Genomic DNA, 18,205 nt, shown 5'->3' with positions numbered 1-18,205 from the left:
GGAAACTAGAACTGCTCCATCCTGCAGCATTTGCCATTCCTGCAGTACAGCTGCTTCTGGTTTTGCACAGACAATTTTTCCAGAGTATGTCAACACCGTTTATTACATGCTATTACACAACACTAAACTCAATTTTATACAGTTTATCCTTCTTACTGAGCGGCGACACTCATACTCAATCTTTACGCTTGTACTCGGGGAATGTGTTTGCTTTGGCCTGAAAAGAAAGGAAGAGGGAAAAGAAAAATCACCACCTGCAGCTTGTTGCTTTCATTTTTTCAAATGCACCGCTGCATTTCATTGTGAATTCTTGTCTCCCATAACAGAATAGTAGAATTTGGCAATACTAAAAGATCTCACCCAAAAAGGTAAGGTGACACAAACCGCTACAACAGGTGAGGTGTGCACGTGGGGCTGCAGTACACGCACACACAGGGTGGGGGGCGTTTCATTCTGCTGGGGCCAGAAACTGGGCCGGGTGTTCCTGTGCCAGGGCGCAGAGAGGCTGCGTGGGATGTAGGTCGCAGCTTAGGTGAAGGTCTTGAATCTGCCCCAAGAGCTTATCCCTGGCCTAGGTAAGAAATACAGAGCTACAGGGCCGAAGGGGGCTGGGGGGGTGCTGGCTGCCCTCCCTGCCGTAGCTGTGGGGCCAGGACGTTGGGGAGCGGCAGCCATCACCCCCTGCTTTCAGAAGGGAGTTGATGGAAGCATCACAAGTTGGCCAGGGCCTTCCATAAAGGTCACAGGAAACATCTTCCCTGGTGCAAACATTCAGCCGCGCAGTTGTAGACCTAGGAAACCTTTCTGCAGCGGGCAGGGCTGTCCTGTGTTTTCAGTAAGTAGTGTGACCTGACAAGGTTTCAGCAGCAAGAATCTGTTTGCACGGAAGAGGCTGGCTACCACACGCAGCTAGACTAGTGGCCTGCTTTCGAGAGAGTGGAGGGATTAAAAGAACCTGAAGAATGTTGCTGTGTCAAACTCTGCTGCCTGTACTTGTAAGCGACGTTTCCCTGCCCCTAATTAACCTATATCCGTGGTAAGTATTTAGCCACGCTTCCTCTGCCATGCCAAGGAATACCACCCCGTCGGAACCTTTAATCAATCACACCAGCAGAGTGTTCAAAGGAGGAGGGAAACAAAAAAAGCTCTGTGGCACACTCGGCTGCGGAAGGGCAAGCTGCTGCGTAGCTGCGCAGTGTCGGGGCAGGACAGCAACCTCTACTGCTGCAGCCCCAGAAAGGAGCTGCTGCCCCTTCGGCACAGGACTTTTATCCTGTGCAATCTGGATTTGCAGGCCAGAGGGTCCAGGGCCTGATGCCTGACAGATTAGCTGTGATATCCCCTTCAGCCACTCCAAATTTTACTCTTTAAGCTGTTTGAAATCCGAAGTATGAGGAGGACTAAGCTTGAGGTACACGGTGCTAAAAATGGAACAGGAACAACAGAGAAGGAGGATGCACTTACCAAATCTGTGGCCGTGCCACTGTCACTGGCAGTTTTCTTTTGCCTTTGGGTGTTCATTCAGGAATAATTCAATGGCACTGCACCCTGGGAACAATTTGAGAGAGCCAGTTTGTGTTCAGTGACTTGTACCTGTTACATTTTCCTTCCCCCTCCCCCCCGCCCCAAGCCAGTGTCACATTATAGGGCAATTTGGAGATCTACATTAAAGATGATCCTTTTGCCTAGGCTGTTAACAGTAGCTTGACAAGCCGTGCCAAACTACCTGAGGAGCTGAGTCTCAGGGACCGCTTCCTCCTTACTTACGCAGCTGTGAGCCCTCCTTAGCCATTGCAGCGACCGCATCCTCATGGCTCCCGAAATGCACGTCCGCTTCTCCTGTGGCATCTCCATGGGAGTTGTATTCTACCATGATCCGTGTCGGCTTCAGCGGAGCAAAAAACTGAAAAGGAGAAAAACAAAAGAGAGTTCGGTGAGAAAGAAACAGAACAGTAAAGCACCCTATTACCAAGAAACTTGATCTTTGTACGCACAAAGCCTGTCCACCTACAGAGGAGTCTGAGCTCTTCAGCAGCAAAAGGCCCCCCTTCTCGGTCGGGGTGAAGCTGAGGCACACCCAAGTCCCCTGTCCCCCGGTGCGCAGCCTCCCACCCTCGGTAAGCTCCTGGCAGAGTAATTCCTGACAGGAACAGAAATCTTCAGGCAGCGCACGTGTTCCGTACGCATCTAAGTCACTAAGGTACCTGCACTCTGTCACGCTCTATGCTATTACAATGAAGTAAAAGTGATACTAAAAAGATTCTGAAATTAATTTTTTTGTATAGTTGACGTCAGACACAAATGAAGGATTCTGGGGGGGCAGGTTAGTAGGAGAGAAGACAATTAAAAAAGATTCATGAACCTGGATTTAGTGGTCAAGGAGATGAAGAAGCAGCTGTACTTAAGCAGTAAACCATGAAGACTGAGTTGTTGTTTTACTCTTCAGCAATGTAACTGTCATGAGATCAGCAGAGTTCACAGTAACTGGGGCAAAGGTCAAGGTGGCAGGGGGAGATTATGACCACTGACTCAATTGAGGGACTATGCAAATCACCCTCCCTATTTCTAGGAGTGTGTGCAATAATTTAAATATGTGTACCCAATAATAATCAATGCAGTAACTGCTAGACAATGAATGTAAATTTGGGAGGCTCTCTATTGTTTTTGCTAATTGTGTAACGGGATAGATACGTGGCGATTCCTTTGTGTGGTGTGCTAGCTTTGTGGAGTACCACCTAGCACGCACACCTGCGCAAATACGCGATAAATAAAATACCTCCACTCTGTGCGCGTCTTGGAGTGTTACACACTGGGTATACGATCCCACTTGTGGGACAACGCAGTTGGCTACTGGGAAATCTAGCAAAGATTGGCAATGGCTACTCCAGTCCAAATGACGGATACCGAGACAGCTCAGCAAGCTTTAATCCATTCCTATTTATGGAGGCGAGCACAGCACTGTTGTGCCCACGAAGCCACAGCTACCGTGGGGAGCCTGTCACCCTCAGCAGGCTCAAGTTTCCAAACGCATTCCACTTGAAGCCACGCAGCGGTGAAGACTAACACAAATAAATTAAAAATGTGAAGCCACTTCATCTGTAGCAGTTAATCAAGAGTTTGCATTGGTAATGAGAACCGAATTTAATTCATAGTTTTACCACTACTCACATTTATTATGTCTTGGGCACTAGCTTGGGTAGGAAAACCTCTCACGTGGACGAAGTGCAGTGGTGATGAGACGCCCCCAGATTCCAAAACGTGCCCAGAGCTTTCCTTTCCTTCTCTGCGCAATTCTGTGGAATGGAGGGAAAAAACATCATGAATATTTGCAATGATCACCTCCCTCGCGTGAAAACTGCAGACACGCGGGGACCGACGAGCAGGGTAAAATGAAGGGGCTTCAAAGAATAAGCACGGCAGGGAGGGACTCACTATTTTCTCTTTCAGCGTCGGAGCCTCCCGCGTCGCTCCATCCCCTTTCTTCAGAAACGGATTCGTGTTCTTCTCTCACTTTGGGGTAGGACACCATCTGCTTGTCATAAGGCATGTGCCTTTGCATTTGATGCTTTCTACCTACGTACACTTCTATGTATCTAGAATTCAAAGGAAAAGATCACAGGGCACATCTTGCACCTCCACAAAGAACCCAAGGTTTTGAGAAAGCACCTTCAGGACGTTCTAGCTCAGCTTTACTGGGTGCGAGAGCCACAGCAGGGCAAGCAACAGTTCTAAAGAATTAATTCATTTCAATTACACAGTTACGTTTATAAAAGCCCTTCTCAACTTGCGGTGACGGCCACTCTCCTGGATGAACCCATATATAGCGAGACAGATTACCAGTCTGGTCTGGACAGTATCTTTAGTTTACAGCCTCATACAAAGTAATACCAATCGCTTCCAAGCCTAAATTCTGTTTTGTCGCAGAAATACAGGTTTACTTCCTGTGAAAAATATTTCCTATTTATTTCAGTAGTATGCATCCTTCTAGGCAGCCCTGTATGTGAGGCTGTTCTCCCCTCACTGCATGTCTGCGCATTGCCCTTTCCAATTTCTACAAACCCCAAACTGAAAAAAAAACCCAGCCAACCCCAAACCAGATTACTGAGACAGGCAGACACAGAAGATGCACAGGGTCGTATTAAATACTTCAGTGGATCTCTTAAGATTTTACATACAGCTACAAAAATTAATGGGATAAAACGTAACAGGGGGCGTGTGAAAGTAGTGGGTAGAATACAACAATATGTAACGGAATATTAGGGGACTCTAGCAAGATCCCACTTACACCACAGGAAGAAAAAAAAACCCAAGCCCTTTTTCACAGGTTTAGTAAAAGTATAAAATTATAATGCCTTATGTTTCTAGCTACCCATCCCAGAACCTCTTAGTTCAGAGCTGCCTGTGCTAATCTTTCAGAGAGCTGGCAACAGTACCCACTGGGCCTCACAGAAATTTGACCAGCAGCGTTAAATCAGGCGATATGCACAGCAGTGAAGGAATAACATCAAAAAGAAGACGATAGGGATGTCCAAGTGAGGAGGCGTGCTTCCCTTCCTGAAGAGAGCAGCCAGAGTAAGGGAAGTAACCCCCCACACAGGCTGACAGAGCTTACAGCTCAGCCCCCGTGAACCCACGCTCAATACGGTGCACAGCTGAAGGCCATTTCTGGGTAAGATTGATAGCCCCGGGGAAGAATGAACCAGAGCATGTCGGAAGCAGTTTTGGAAACCACTCAGTTTCTTAGCTCATCACACAGAAAGAGAGGTACATGAGCTCGCGTGGGCGAGTCAGATCAGGTCTTGTTCGATCGTGACAAAGAAAAAACTAATGGCAGATTGAGAATTAACTACTCTCTACCAGAGAGTAGGGAACTGTGTTAGTTAATTCAATTACTGGGCACACCTACAAAGCAGCTGTTTTCTTTTAATATGGGCCACAGAGGGGACAAATGCAAGGAAAAGGAGAGTGGGAACAGGAAATGAGAGAATAGAAGGTAGGTGGGTGTTGTGCAGGAGAAGTGGTAAGGTTTGGAGAGGTTATTTGTTATCTGGTGTTTAGAAAGAGAACTTAGTGTGTTAGTAAAGAAAAAAAAATCAGAAAGCTCAGCTGGGTGAAAGCTATCTGTTAGTTTCTTTGATTTTTCTCCCAAGTGCTTGCTCTGGAGGTTTTTATAAGATGTGTAGATGGGGTGCTTAGAGACATGATTTAGTGGTGGACTTGACAGTGTTAGGTTAACAGTTGGACTTCATGACCTTAAAGGTCTCTTCCTATCTAAATGATTCTCTGGTTCTGGGGTAATGTGATGTATACACTTCTCTTTGAGACAAGAGGCTCTCATGAGAGAAGTGTGTGGCACAAGGCTTAGTGCTCTGGAAGGAAAGGGTTTACTGTGGGTTCCTGAGGAAGGAGTAGAGCCCAGGTGGATGTGGTCAATGAAAGGTCAGCAATTGTATGCTGTTGGCCAGCAGTCAATGCTGGGAATGGATTCAAGCCAGAGGTGACTGGTAAGCTGTGTTTTGTAATATGGACTTTGCAAGTGGAGGCATTGCTTCTGCTTGGTACTGGGCTAAACCCAACCAAGGGTTGCCAAAATTGTGAAAAGCACTAGGGAACCTGGTGGAAACGTGGCAGGGGCAAATGTCTTTAGGAGGCCCAGGATCTCCATGCACTTGGGACTGGGTAGGTGGTGTCTATCTAGTGTTCCTGGCTCTGAATGCTATCACCCCATTTTTGTTGTGATGACACTGCCTTCAGGAGTACTCAAAAAGACCTGAGACTTTTCTCTGAGAGGACCCAAATTCCCCCAAGCTGCGAGTGCCAAAGGTACCTCTGCAGCGCACAGAAGCCTACAAAGGCTTCATCTTCTTTTTTCCAGTTCTGTCAAAGTTCTAAAGAAAACATCACCAGAGAAGGTAACACTTAGGTTACACAGAGTATTTCAGAGAGTACTATTAAAAAAGAAATGTTGGAAGCCACAAAGTAACCGCCTGACACCACGAGAGAGATTTAGATATGATTTCTACTGATATTTGAATCTGAAGTCAGAGTTCTAGGGTTTAAGCGTAATAAAGGCAGAAGCTTCCTGAATAATGAAGTAGGGAATAAATGAAGATTAGCTGTTTTGCCTGATGAGAAGCAAGCTGTAAGACACCCAGCATGCTTTGTACTATATTCTTCTACCATTGTGAACTCCAGTGAAGTACCTACCTACTTCCCATATATTCCCTGTGTCGTAACAGGGCCTTAGCTGCCATTTCAGGAGCCGCAAACTGCACGAAAGCTTCTCCTGTTTTTCTTTCTCCCCGGTAAACGAAAGCTATGTCAGTTATTTTCAAACCTATAGAAGTGGGGGGAGAAGAAGACATTTACTTTGTCAGGAACTTGTGCTATAGCTGAGAGAGACTTTTTTTTTTTTCCCCCGACTCTTCTGGTTTTTGACAAGCTAATCAGGTAGTTAAATATTTCTGAAACAACTGCTCATGCTGGCCTATGTACTTTTTTTTTAAATTTAGGTTTTTAATGACAATTTATTTGCTTTAAGTTATGCAGAAGGCTTAATTGTCAATAATGAATCGACTCAAGGCTTCAAGTAACCATGAAAATAACAAGTCAATCCAACTTCTAGACCACAAGGAGGGCCAGAGGACAAATGTTGTTGAAATTTTTTCTTACTATTATGGTAATTTTTCCCATCTCTTTAAAACCCAGGTCAAATTGACTGAACTCCAATTTTTGTGCTGTATAATGCCTTCTCGGGGAGTCTGTAATCCAGCAAATGGCTATATCTGATGTGATACAGAGTACACAATGGACCGGGCTACTACACTTTCTTGTTCAGGAGTGGTTCTGCGTACCTCTTTGCGCCTTGTCACTTTCTTAAAGGGTCTCCCCAAGCTCCTGAAGAAATGGAAATATTTGCTCCACGATGCTGCCCTAGTCATCTCATTATGCCAACTCTGCTACTAGATGCATTCCAGCATACTGGACTACTGGCTATCAATGGAAAAATTTACCGGCGGTGGCCTCAGCTTTTGGCATGTCGGTGGTTATTATCAGCTATGTATAGGACTCTGTGCGCATGCCTACCTGGAGTGGAAGAAGGTGAGGGGAAGAATTGCTTTTGGTTTAGTCTACAATTTAAACTTTACCTAAGGAAATGTCAACTGATTTTGCAAAACCTAGAAAGGTTTCATTGCTAACAAATGCAGGCCACAACCACCTGCCTTGCTGTAGCACGGAGTGTGGGATGTGAGCATGCGTGCACACGCTGTGCAATAGTTGCTCAGCTGACAACCGGTGCCGTTAACTTCCACAACCACAAACAAGCCAGTAACAAAAAAAAAAAAACAACCTGCTGTGAACAGTTTCAAGTAGTATACCTGATGTCATAATTTTACAGCTGTGAATACCCATGCTGCATTCACTAGCACTGTAACTATCATACAGGCATTTTTGTCTCTCTCAATTTTCCCAAATTATGCACTGGTAGCAATCCAATTGCAGGCAATAGGATCTGGGTTCCTCTATTTCCTTCCCCTGGCCCCAAAAAAGTGCTGCAAGTACTGATCCTAGGTTAGACCTGAAGAAAGTCCAAGGTACAAGAAAACCTTGCAGCCAAAAGGTTGCTCAGAAAGATTTGGTTACTTATAGTTGCAGGGGGACAGCAACTCTTTATGCTGTTTAAGGTGTTAAAGGCTGCATGTGCTTTTGCTTTTCTCACTTAGAGGAACGACAGTCTATCTAAGCATCAACTTGAAGACATAAATGCTTCATAACCCAAGAGCATAGACAAGGCTGAGTTACCTGAGAAAAAATCTGCAATATCCTCCTCAGTGGAGCTGAACGGAAGGCCTCTGAGTAGTACAACTCCATCACTTATGGCTTGTGACTCTTCCCGCAGACTTTGTAGTAAGCCCTCTACATCACTATCGTGCACTTCAAAAACTGCAAGGAATACAGGCACAAAACAGGTTTTCCCTCGCGGTGCTCGGAAGGTGGCACTCTGCAGCCATTCTTCTCAAGCTGCTTTTTTTACACCCCACAAAACTAGATAATGTTTCTTCCCGCACCCATACTCTGTGGTCCGGCAATGGTGCCCCTTCACTGCACAAGCCACTTTGCTTCTCCTGTCCAGCTTCGGAAGTTCTGGCTTAATGGTGCCTTGCCGGCTAATTTGCTGCTCTATTCCGCATCCTGCATCTCTCCACGCTGCCCCCCTCGTGCCAGCCCGCTTTATTATTCAAGCGGTTCTTACTGGCTTTATTGTGAGTTTTCTTCCAATGTAACTCCTGCCGTTTCAAACCCACCTTTCACGTAGCGTGGGCCCATATACCTCAGGTGCTTTTCCAAGGCTCTCTGGACATCTGCTTTCGACTCCAGCTCGATCAAGGCATCCCCCCTGCGTCTCCCATCCCTGTTTAAGAGGAAGTGTATGCCGTTCTCACCGTTTCGAATTCTACAGCCTAGAAATCAAGGAACACATGATACAGAAACATATGCAACCGCATCTAACATGGGGGTCTTTTGATCGCAGATGAGAACTGAATATTCTGCTCAGAGCTATCCCCCTCAGCAGTGCAAAATACTGTCTTGAAACACAGGATAGGAAACTCCTATTTCTAACCCTTACTTTAACGCACAGTGCTTATCACAGATGAGAAACTCATTTGACATCCGTTAGCTTCCCCAGCTGTGTAACTGGATAATATATATTCCCATTTTATCGGTAAACTTAATTGTTTCTGAGTCATCCGAAATCCAGAACAAATGCTGTAGTCTTTCAGGCTCTACAGCTATACTCTGCCTAGTTTATGTTCCTTTCTCCTAGGACTTCAAGTCGACTTTATATAATTTGGCAGGTTATTAAACCATTTAACCACTTGGATCTGACCATGTAGTCTACTCTGGAAGGATGAATCGTAGTATTACAGGACGGAGGCATCAGCCTCGCTAAGGAATGCACAAGTCTATTAATGGGGATCGGAAATCAACACTGAAATTTAAACCGGTAAGTAAAAACCACTCCAGTTTGTTTAAAAGAAGGGAGTTGGGGGAAAAAGCCAATCACAGTGGTCTTTGAAGGAATCACTTTGAATTGGATTGCCTTTACTGTGGAGATGCAGACCAAGAAGGGAAAGACTTGCTTAATTAAATATCAAATGCCACAAGGATGAGCTTCTGGTCATGGCCCAGCAGTTTGGAAGTTGATTATTTGTTTTATATGTGTAAATTACGCATTATTTTGCAGCACTACTGGAAATTCATCTTTCTCTGGCTAATGACCTTCAAATTTTCTTCCTGTTAAATAGCCGTTAACTATTGGGTTCAATAACACCACACCGAACAGTTATGCAGAAAAATTAACTCCCATACTATCAAAAAAGGTAAGCACATCTTCCTCTGTGCATGAGAAGGGGAATCCTTGCGCCCTGATGAGAAAGACATGATCATTCTCTGCCTTGGCCGACTCTGGTTCTTGCTCTGAGAGACGTCCTTCCTGGGATGGTGCATCTGTAGCCTGTCACCCACAAGAAACAAACAAAAAACAAGTAAGAAAGGGCAGCGCGCACCCTTCAGCAGTGGCACCCTGCTACGTTCAGCTCTGTAGGCGGGTGCTTGCGAACGGGGCCTTGTGTACGGCGGGCAGGGCGAGGAGGGAGCAGCAAGAAGGGCAAGCCAGCGGGCGGGCATGGCGCAGGCCGCGGCCGCCTCCCCGCTGCCGGGGGTAAGTGCGCGGGGCCCCGAGGTACCAGGGCGGCGGAGGCCGGTCGGCTCGCGCGCAAAGGCGCAGGCGACGGTCGCGCCCTCCCCCGGCTCCGTCCCGGGGCAGCTGCCGGGCGGGGTCCCCTCCGTCTCCCCCGGCCACGCGCCGCCGCCATTTTAGGCCCCCGTCCCTCGCGGGCCCCTACCTGGCTGCAGCTGCGGACGGCAGCGCAGAGCGGAGCGACAGCTCGCGGCGCGCCCAGCCACGGCCCTAGGGCGGCGGCGCTGGGGAGGCGGCGGGCGGGCGGCGGGCGCAGCCAGGGCGGCAGCGGTGGCCGGCGGCCGAGCAGCAGGGCGGCTAGGCCTCGGCGGGCTGCTGCGGCGGCGGCCATGGCCGGCAGGCGGGGGCTCGGGGGCTCCGCCTCCCCTTCCCAGGAGGCGGCGGCGGGCGGAGCCGGGTGCCCCCTTCCCGGGGCGCGCCCCGCTCCGCGCCTGGGCGCCCTGAGGCGGCCCTGGGCGGGGGGAGAGGGTGGGGGCCTGCCGGTGCCCGCTGCACGGCGTCCTCCCTGCCGGCGGGCGCTACTCACCCCTCTGGCCAGGCCGCGGCTGCTGCTTCCCGGCTCGGAGAGCTCGAGGCGTGAGGGGAGGAGGCGAAGCGACGGCCGCAGCGAGGAGAGTGGCGGGGGTGTCCTGTGTCCGGCCGTGCCGAGCGGGGAGCGTTCCGGCTCCGCTCTCTCCGCCGACAAGCGGCTTGCCGACGAAATGCTCGTGAGCAGGAAGAGCTGGAGGGAGAAGCGTGGCTCAGGGCTTGCAGGACGAGTCGTTACTGGCTTACGCTCATTTAGAGTTTCTATCACCGCCACGTTTTTATATTTTATCAAACAAAGCAGGAAGGACAACAACCCCGCAGTATATTTGCAAGGAAATGTTTACTGTCAGGCTTGAGCAGGACAACGCTTTTAGACCCCTTCCCTGTAGACTTTTTTTATGAGAGCTGATTTTCTCCCCCTCGCTCCCATCCTAGCTTGACAGTCTGCTCTCTTAAAGGCAGTACTGGCCGCACCCGTTTGTGAGGAACGTACGCCTTTCGGATGATCGGGGAAACCGTCCTGCGGTTATTGCTGCATCTAAGAGGGGCGAGGGGGAAAGAGCAGTCTCTGGCTACTTTTAAGTGCACGCATGGGGAAGGTAGGTCATGCTGAAGCCAGAAGAATAATTTTTAGGATGAAGCGAAGTGAGCAGGAAGAGAAAAGATGAGCCAAAAAAATACCCCAACTGTGGAGGAAGCCAAGGGAGACTGTGGAGGCCCAAATCCAGGGTATTTAGGCAGGTATCTGAGCGGTTGTTCGCAAGGAGCGTGTGCCAGGCTGTCCTGGCATGTGGACCCCGGTGTTGGGAAGATGGTGACGGCCAAGACAGGGAAGATTTCCCTCTTCTGTCTGGCATCCTGTAGTTCTAGTCTTGGGATTGCCAAGTGCGAGTTGCCGTCTCAAACCATTGCACGCTATTACACAAAACACGGTTTCGGGTTTTTTCAACAGAAGTCTTTCAGCTTGTAGTACTGCCAACCCGTTAATTTCTCAGAGGCCTTGAATGTTTCTTATCACCGTTTTGAAAATGTTAACAGGCTGTTTTATGTCATCTCGTTGTCGCTGGCTTTTGCTTTTATAAACTATTTCTTGTAACAAACGTTCATAAGACAGAGTGTTACCTTGATAATAGCACAGTCTCTTGACAATAGCACTCTCGCCTCTTTTGAAATTTCAAGGTCAATCACGTATTCACACATTTTCAAAGGAATGTTGACATCAGTGCTCAAGTGGTTCACATTCCAGTTTTTCATAGTCTACAAGTCACGTTTCTCTTCAAAACCTTCTCTTAAATAAGCAAGCAAATTCCGGTAGGAGCAAAATATGAAGATAACTATAGGAATTCATCTTGAACGCTTATCTTTATCTAGATTGGCTTTCATGCTTTAAGTTTAACTGAATAAGCAGATCCCTGAATCTTACGGACCCAGGGAATGTTATGTGCATTCCTCTCTTATGAACTAAGCAGGGTGCAAAGAAGGGTCTCTTTAACAGATATACGTCTTCCACCCATTTTTCCTTCAATATACATGCTTCCCAAGTACAGTAAAAAATAACCCACTGGTGTTTTGTCTTGCAGCTTGTCCGTGTGTGCGAATTACCTTTAGAGGGCACCCTTTTGTTGGGCATCTTTTGGCACTTCAGATGCCACAAAAAGTTTTCCAGGAATCTCAGAGCTTCCTTAGCACATGTGAAGGATCAAAGCCTCTGCACCTATGATCAGGGGGAAAAAAATTGTCCTAGGACGATAGAATTTTCATTTATTTACTCGACTGAACTGGTGTTGGATGAAGTCTGCTTATGAAAGGAAATCTGTTACCTTAAGTAAAAATGAAAAAAAACCTCAGGAGATGCCCCTCCGTACTGCTGCTGACCAAGAAGTTAGATTTATCTACCTTGGAAGATGCCTTTTCAAATACCTAATGTTAAACAGGTTATTGTTAAGAGTAATTAATAGCAGCTATTCTTTAGTTTAATCGGAGGAAAAAGAAAGATCTTCTCAGTTGATAATAAAACAAAGGCTTATCTTATATTGGGAAACATTACTTTTCGCTCTAATCTGTCATCCATAAAAATTGACCTTATACTCTGTTGTGATATTTTCCAAAATTACTCATTTAGCTTTAAGTTACTCAAGCAGTTGGGCTTCCACCATTTTCTATGAAAGATGAGCCTGTTATACAATTGCTCATCAGCATTCAGCGGGTGATAGCGTGCTTAGCTTGAGCGTGCCCACCAGCTCCGGAAAACCGAGAGCGGAGTTGGCACGGAGAAACGCAAGTAGCACGAACCCCCCTGCCGACGGTGTCGACGCCATAAACACTGTTGAGATTTCTGGAGCAGGTCCTACACAAATAGTTTATTTCTGAGACACTATTACTAAAGTGTATGAACATTGTAGCAGGAATGACACATATCTGAGCACCGTAGCAGCGCTGAAGGCAACGTTATTTATTGCTCTTTGTTATTTATTACTACAGTCTAGCAATAACAAGGCTGCTGAGTTCACTATCCCAGCTCCACAACTACAGTGACTCCCAGGACCACTGTATAACCGCCTCATAATTCCTGTAATTTCTTCATGCTCTGCATTTTTTGTAGAGAATAATTACAAGTACATAGGTTTGATCTCATATTTATACTTAAATGTTTCATTTGTTCACAAATCAAATCCCTTACTTTAATGCACAAACAAGTATCTGATTAAAAAAATGACGGATGCTATTGGTTCAATCTAGAACGTGGGGAGAGTGTTTACAGAGCTCAGTATTTACATACTGCATTATTTACATTTCAACACGAAATTTTGTTTCCTTTTTTTTGTATTCTCGATAACATACGCATTAAATTTTGTGATCTTAATTTTTGAACTTTTTTCGTCTGGCATGTTCTGCATTTACCGAGCTGTGCTGCAAGAGCTAGAAAGTTCCGTTCAGGACCAAAGCACTTTGTCAGCTTGAGGGCCCTTTCAGAGTAATTCTTTAAGCTCTACAGCATAATGGATAAACCAAAATGACAGATGTGAGGCCACGGGTGCATTCGCTGTGCCTTTCCTGGAGCAACTGAGCGGTTCGACTCTTATGTAAGACTGCAGCGTGCTGCCAGTCCCTTGCCTCGGCAGCCTCTGAAGCGAGCACTTCGTGTGACCCTTAGCAGTCCCGAATAGACCAATATTAATGTGAGACATAAAATGTACACATTACGTAAGCATTTCTCCTGACAGCTGCCCAGGCCAAGTATTTCCTACTGACTGCTGCAGTAACAGACATTTAATTTTAACTTGACGCTAAAATAAAACCTGCTGTGGGTAGAAGGAAGCGTATGGGTGGGAACAGAGAATGGAGGTTGTTCAAGTCCCAACACGAATGCTCCAGAAAGATCAGCAGTATTTTTTGGAGTTGGATTTATGTGGCCAACTTAGTCTGATAGCATCTGTTAAAAACTGCCCCGAGACCCATTTCATGCCTGATGATGTTACTAATACCACCAAAAGGAAAATTGCAAACGTCGGGAAATGCTTTTTAATTACGCTTTCGCTGCCCAGTAAAACACTTGATTTTAAAAGTGTCCTAACAGTAGTGTAATTTTAATTTACTTAGAAATGCACTGACCTGGCATTCTGACTCAGTCGGAAGGACAGAGCCAGAAAAGTAGAAAATGCAGTTTCGGCATTTAAAAACATGAGAGAAGCAGACGGCTGTCGATGTTGCCACGTAAGGCATTATAGCTGAAACCCCTTGTGTGCCGTACAGAAACTTAATGCTCTGCGGGGTTGTAGCACGTTTCGATGTACTGAATTTGCCTGACAACGAATCTGAAAAGCATTGGGTTTTCCTCTGGCCTACCTGCAGCAGCGTGAGCTCTGTGAGGTTGCCAGGGCTCACAGAATCCCCTTGGGGCGGGAGGGAACCTCTGGGGGTCGTGCTGCCTGTCTTGTCCCCTCTCTGAAATCCAGCTGGCTTCTTAGTGACCTAAACAGAGGCAGATTTTTACATGACATTACACCCTGGCATTGTAATTTCTACCATAAAGAGGTGGCACTTGGATGCGGCTAAGGCTAGAGTGGGATGTGTGGTCCTTGTTTGATAATGAATATAATATTTTATTTTTAAGCATTCTGGATGCTGTTGTCTATCTTGGTTTCTCATGGAACATATAAACTGACCGAGACAAACCCAAAAATTAAGAGCATTTTTCCTGGTTTGGGAACAGGAGGTAGGGATTGCCAGAACAGAGTCCCCAAACCCCAAAAACACAGCCTGCAGCTGTCGTCTGGTGTCGAATGAGCCGCCGGACACCTTTTGCAATGCACTGGTTGGTTGGGGTTTTTTTTGCAAAACCCTCGGTTTGTGCTTCATAGAACAGCCCTCTTACCTGGGAAGGGCACACTGTGTGATAATCGTTGCCAGCAAAGACACGATTGTGCTTATTTGAAAACTTATGCTGAAATGATACTCTGTGCGGTACATTGTAGTTCCACAAATTATATTTCCACAAATGGGAGGACATGCAGTTTGTAACCACGCTCACACAAGGTGAAGATGGTTCAGGGAAGAGGTCAGGCGAAGGACCTGCCAAGGGTTTGTAAGAAAAACTGATTTTTTTTTTACCTCAGTAGTTTGCAGCTGCCCATATCTCCACTTCTGAGGTGTGTCGTTTCCTAGCTGGCTGCTCGCCCTAGCCAGCCGAGTTAAAAATTGCTCAGAAATCAAACATTTGTGTTGAAAAATTAGAAGCCATTTTGAGATATGTCTTTTAAGAAGGATCAGACTGTTGAGTGAGGAGAGCAGAAATGACAATTAAGATCTCCCTATTCTTTTTACGGCCATGGTGGTTATCTGCGGGTTGCGGTACCTGAAGCCCTTTGTAACGCACCTGAAGAATGAGAACACACCGCCTAAGGAAGCCTGGGTGGTGTAAATAATGGAATTGTAATGCGTTTTGAGTCCCTGACGTGACCTAAAGCGAAGAGCACCGCTCCGTTCCTGAACCCCGCAGGCTTGTGGCACAGGAGGCAGTTCGGGGCAGAAGAGGGGTGAACACCGGCAGGCCGCACTATTGCTCATGCACTTTTCATGGTTCCCCTGCGACATTTGGTAGGCAACCACGGGGATTTCACTGCCCAGGACTACCTAAAGGCTGTCAGAGGCATTTATGTTATGCCCCTGGCCACTGACGGCTGGGACACTGCGACCTGGAGCTGTGCAGAGGAGAGCAGCTGGCGGGAGGCCCGGCCCTGCTCTCTGTTCGCTTTGGGTCACCCCGGGCTCGGGGAAACGCTTCCAGGGAGCCCTGTGCTGCCCCGGGGGCAGAGGCCGCGGCCGCCGGGTGCGGATGGGGGTGTCCGGGGGATGCCTGACGAGGAGAAGGGGGTATCTGGAGGGACGGGGGGGGGGGTGCCTGTTACAAGGGAAGACGAGGGTGTCCGCGGGGAGAGCTCTGAGAGGGTCTTTAAGCAGGGGAACGCCTGAGAGGGAGAGCTGTGCCGGGGGTCAGGCTGCCGGCGGCTGCAGCGGTCGTGAAAGAACGTCGGCGGAGGGGCGGCGCGGGCCGTGGGGACTGCTGGGGGCGATGGCGGCCGGGCGGGCCGCGAGCGGCGGCGGGAGGTGGCGGGCCTTGTCCCCGCCCCGCGGCGCTCTCCCCGCACACGCCCGCCCTGCGCCGCCGCTGCCATTGGGAGCCGAGCAGCGCCGAGCCGAGCCGAGCCGCGCCGAACCCAGGCAGCCGCCGGTCCCGCTCTGCCGCCATCGCCATGAGCTTCTTGTTGTGAGTAACCGCGTAGAGCTCGCGGCGGCGTGCAGGCAGGAGGCCACCCGGGCTCCGGCCGTCTCTTTTGCCTGAGGAGGGAGAAAGGTCCCTTCCGTCTCCTCTTCCCCGTCCCGCCGGGCAGCGCAGCGCAGCTCGCGGAGGGACCGCGGCCGCCTCCCGGCACCCCTCCCCGCCGCCCTGAGGAAGCGGGGCGGCCGCTCCCCGCCGGCATGGCGCCCCGTCCCGCACCTCTTCTCTCCGTCCCGCTCCGGTGGAGCGGCGCCCTGCCCGCTCGCTCCCTTTGTGCCCCGATCCCGTAGGGGGGTGTGTGGGGGGAGAGCGCCGGCCGCGCTAACGGCTGTAACGGCCGCCCGCCTCAGCGGCGGGAGCTGGAGTTAACGGCTGCCCGGGGCCGGCCGGCGCCTCCTGGGCGCGGGGGCCTTTGGAGGGCGGCAGTTTGTCCTGGGAGTGGGGAAGGTTCCACCTTCCGTACGGGCAGCGGGGAGCTGAATTTAAGAAGCCAGCCCCGCGGGGCGAGTAAATCCGTGCGGGAGACTCTTAACTGGGGGGCGGGGGAGAACTTCCCGGAGAGCGTGTCTGGCAGGGCGAAAAGGGGGATCGCTGGAAAGGCGGGAGCAGCCTTCAGGCGAGAAACACCCGTCGGCTGGAGTCTTTTTTTTTTTTTTCCTTTTGTTAAATAATGTTTTCTTTTTACTCGTTGCAAAGAACGGTACGGGCAGAAGTTGCTGCCCGTAGCGTTATCGGCGGTAGAGGAGGTAAAACTGGACGGCGTTGACGCAGGTTTGGTGGGCGGCAGCGTTTAAAAGTTAATTCCCGGTTGAGGTGATGGTTGCGCAGCTGCCGGACGGTGATCCGGCACAAACGGGGCGAGCAGGCCAGCGAGGGACGGCGGGCGGGGTGCGCCTGGCTAACGAGAAGGCAATTGTTTACTGCGGCATTAAAAAAAGCTCCCTTAGGAATTGGTGGCAATTTAGGTGTGTGCAAAAGCTTAACGTTTTGCACTTTTGCTTCGTAGACAGCAACTGAATGAACTTTGGTCCCTCCCCTTGGGAACAAAGACGAGGTACTTCTGACAATTAACATAAACCGGTTGAGTGACCTATTAATTAAAGGGAAGATGTGCTCTAGGGAAAGAAGGGCAATCCAGGCAGCTGAAAAAGGCACCCTGGCAGAGCCAAGCTCCATTAAGGCCTTGGCCCCGCTGAGTGTTCTTGCACATTCAGAGTTACATGCGAGCGGTTAGTGGGACCGTTGCCATAATATCTGACAGTTGTTAAAGGCCTATATTGTTAATCAACAGATGTATATGTAGCCTGCTTTTAGAGAAGATACTTTATCTTGGGAACTGGAGTGCTCTAGTAAGTTGTGTTCTCATGGAGACAAATAACACTGACGCTGCCTTCCTTTTAAATCTGTCGGTCACATTTATCTTTTAACTGTGCCGTACCAAACCAGCTTGCCTGTCATTGCGCTCATATTGCCGTACCCCAGGAGAGATTTTGAAAGACACCTATCAGCTGCAGGGGGGAAGCTGCAAATGGGAGGTGGGTACAAATGGCTGTCCGTGGATTCGGGCACGGTGCTCCTAATGAGGAGCCCAGCTGTCCTCCTCCTTCGTAATTCTCAGCTGCTGCAACGGAGAAGGGGGGACAGGATTTCGAGTCCGGCGGTGTCCTGGGAGTCTGGTTTGCAAATTAGAGAGCCTCCTTCTCCGTGGCATTTGGCTAAGTGGTAATCGAAAAGCAGGAAACCTTCCACCCTCTGCCACAGGCAATAATGAGATGCTTGTTACTTTTTCCAGACCCTTCTGAAACGTAGGCAAGTGAACCTTTACCCCCACCCCCATTGTTTCAAGTTGTCCTGCTGGATGAAATGTGGAAATGGAAACCCAAGTTAGGGCATGGCAAAGCTAGAAATGTTGCAAAGCTGTCTCAGCTGTTGTTGGCAGAGCGTTGTAGACGGCACCTAATTTGCTCATCTGCAGTCTAGAAGTGGATTTAAAAAAATAATTTTAAAATATGCACAGTAGGCCTCAGGGAAACTTTCTGTGTTACTGTCAGGTAGTTAGGTTTTTTTGTTGGTGTCATCGTTTTTTTTTTTTTTTTTTTTAAGGAGCCAGAAAGCATCACCTTTTGTCAAACTTG

General features: G+C 48.6%; 2 protein-coding genes across 2 annotated transcripts in view; one reads left to right on the top strand and one right to left on the bottom strand.

Annotated features, from left to right (window-relative positions):
* Nucleotides 1–1,463: 1,463 nt before the first annotated feature.
* Nucleotides 1,464–10,094, bottom strand: GRSF1 (G-rich RNA sequence binding factor 1; the record flags this gene model as incomplete). The annotated part of the gene is made up of 9 exons (XM_081998749.1): nt 1,464–1,548; nt 1,768–1,903; nt 3,169–3,293; nt 3,433–3,593; nt 6,208–6,337; nt 7,804–7,944; nt 8,307–8,462; nt 9,373–9,517; nt 9,909–10,094. 9 exons carry the CDS (start codon nt 10,092–10,094, stop codon nt 1,487–1,489), a joined length of 1,242 nt encoding a protein of 413 aa, XP_081854875.1. The 3' UTR covers nt 1,464–1,486.
* Nucleotides 10,095–15,119: 5,025 nt separating this feature from the next.
* MOB1B (MOB kinase activator 1B) overlaps nt 15,120–18,205 on the top strand; it is a gene marked incomplete at its 5' end in the record, with an annotated part of 39,436 nt that continues 36,350 nt past the window's right edge. The window contains 2 exons of the mRNA XM_081999595.1: nt 15,120–15,203; nt 15,291–15,388. Of these exons, the coding sequence (XP_081855721.1) occupies nt 15,120–15,203; nt 15,291–15,388 (182 nt within the window). The remainder of the gene's footprint in view (nt 15,204–15,290; nt 15,389–18,205) is intronic.

Source organism: Phaethon aethereus (assembly GCF_964289735.1).
Source record: "Phaethon aethereus genome assembly, chromosome: 4".
NCBI classification, from domain to species: Eukaryota; Metazoa; Chordata; class Aves; order Phaethontiformes; family Phaethontidae; genus Phaethon; species Phaethon aethereus.
This window is presented reverse-complemented; position numbering and strand designations above follow the sequence as displayed.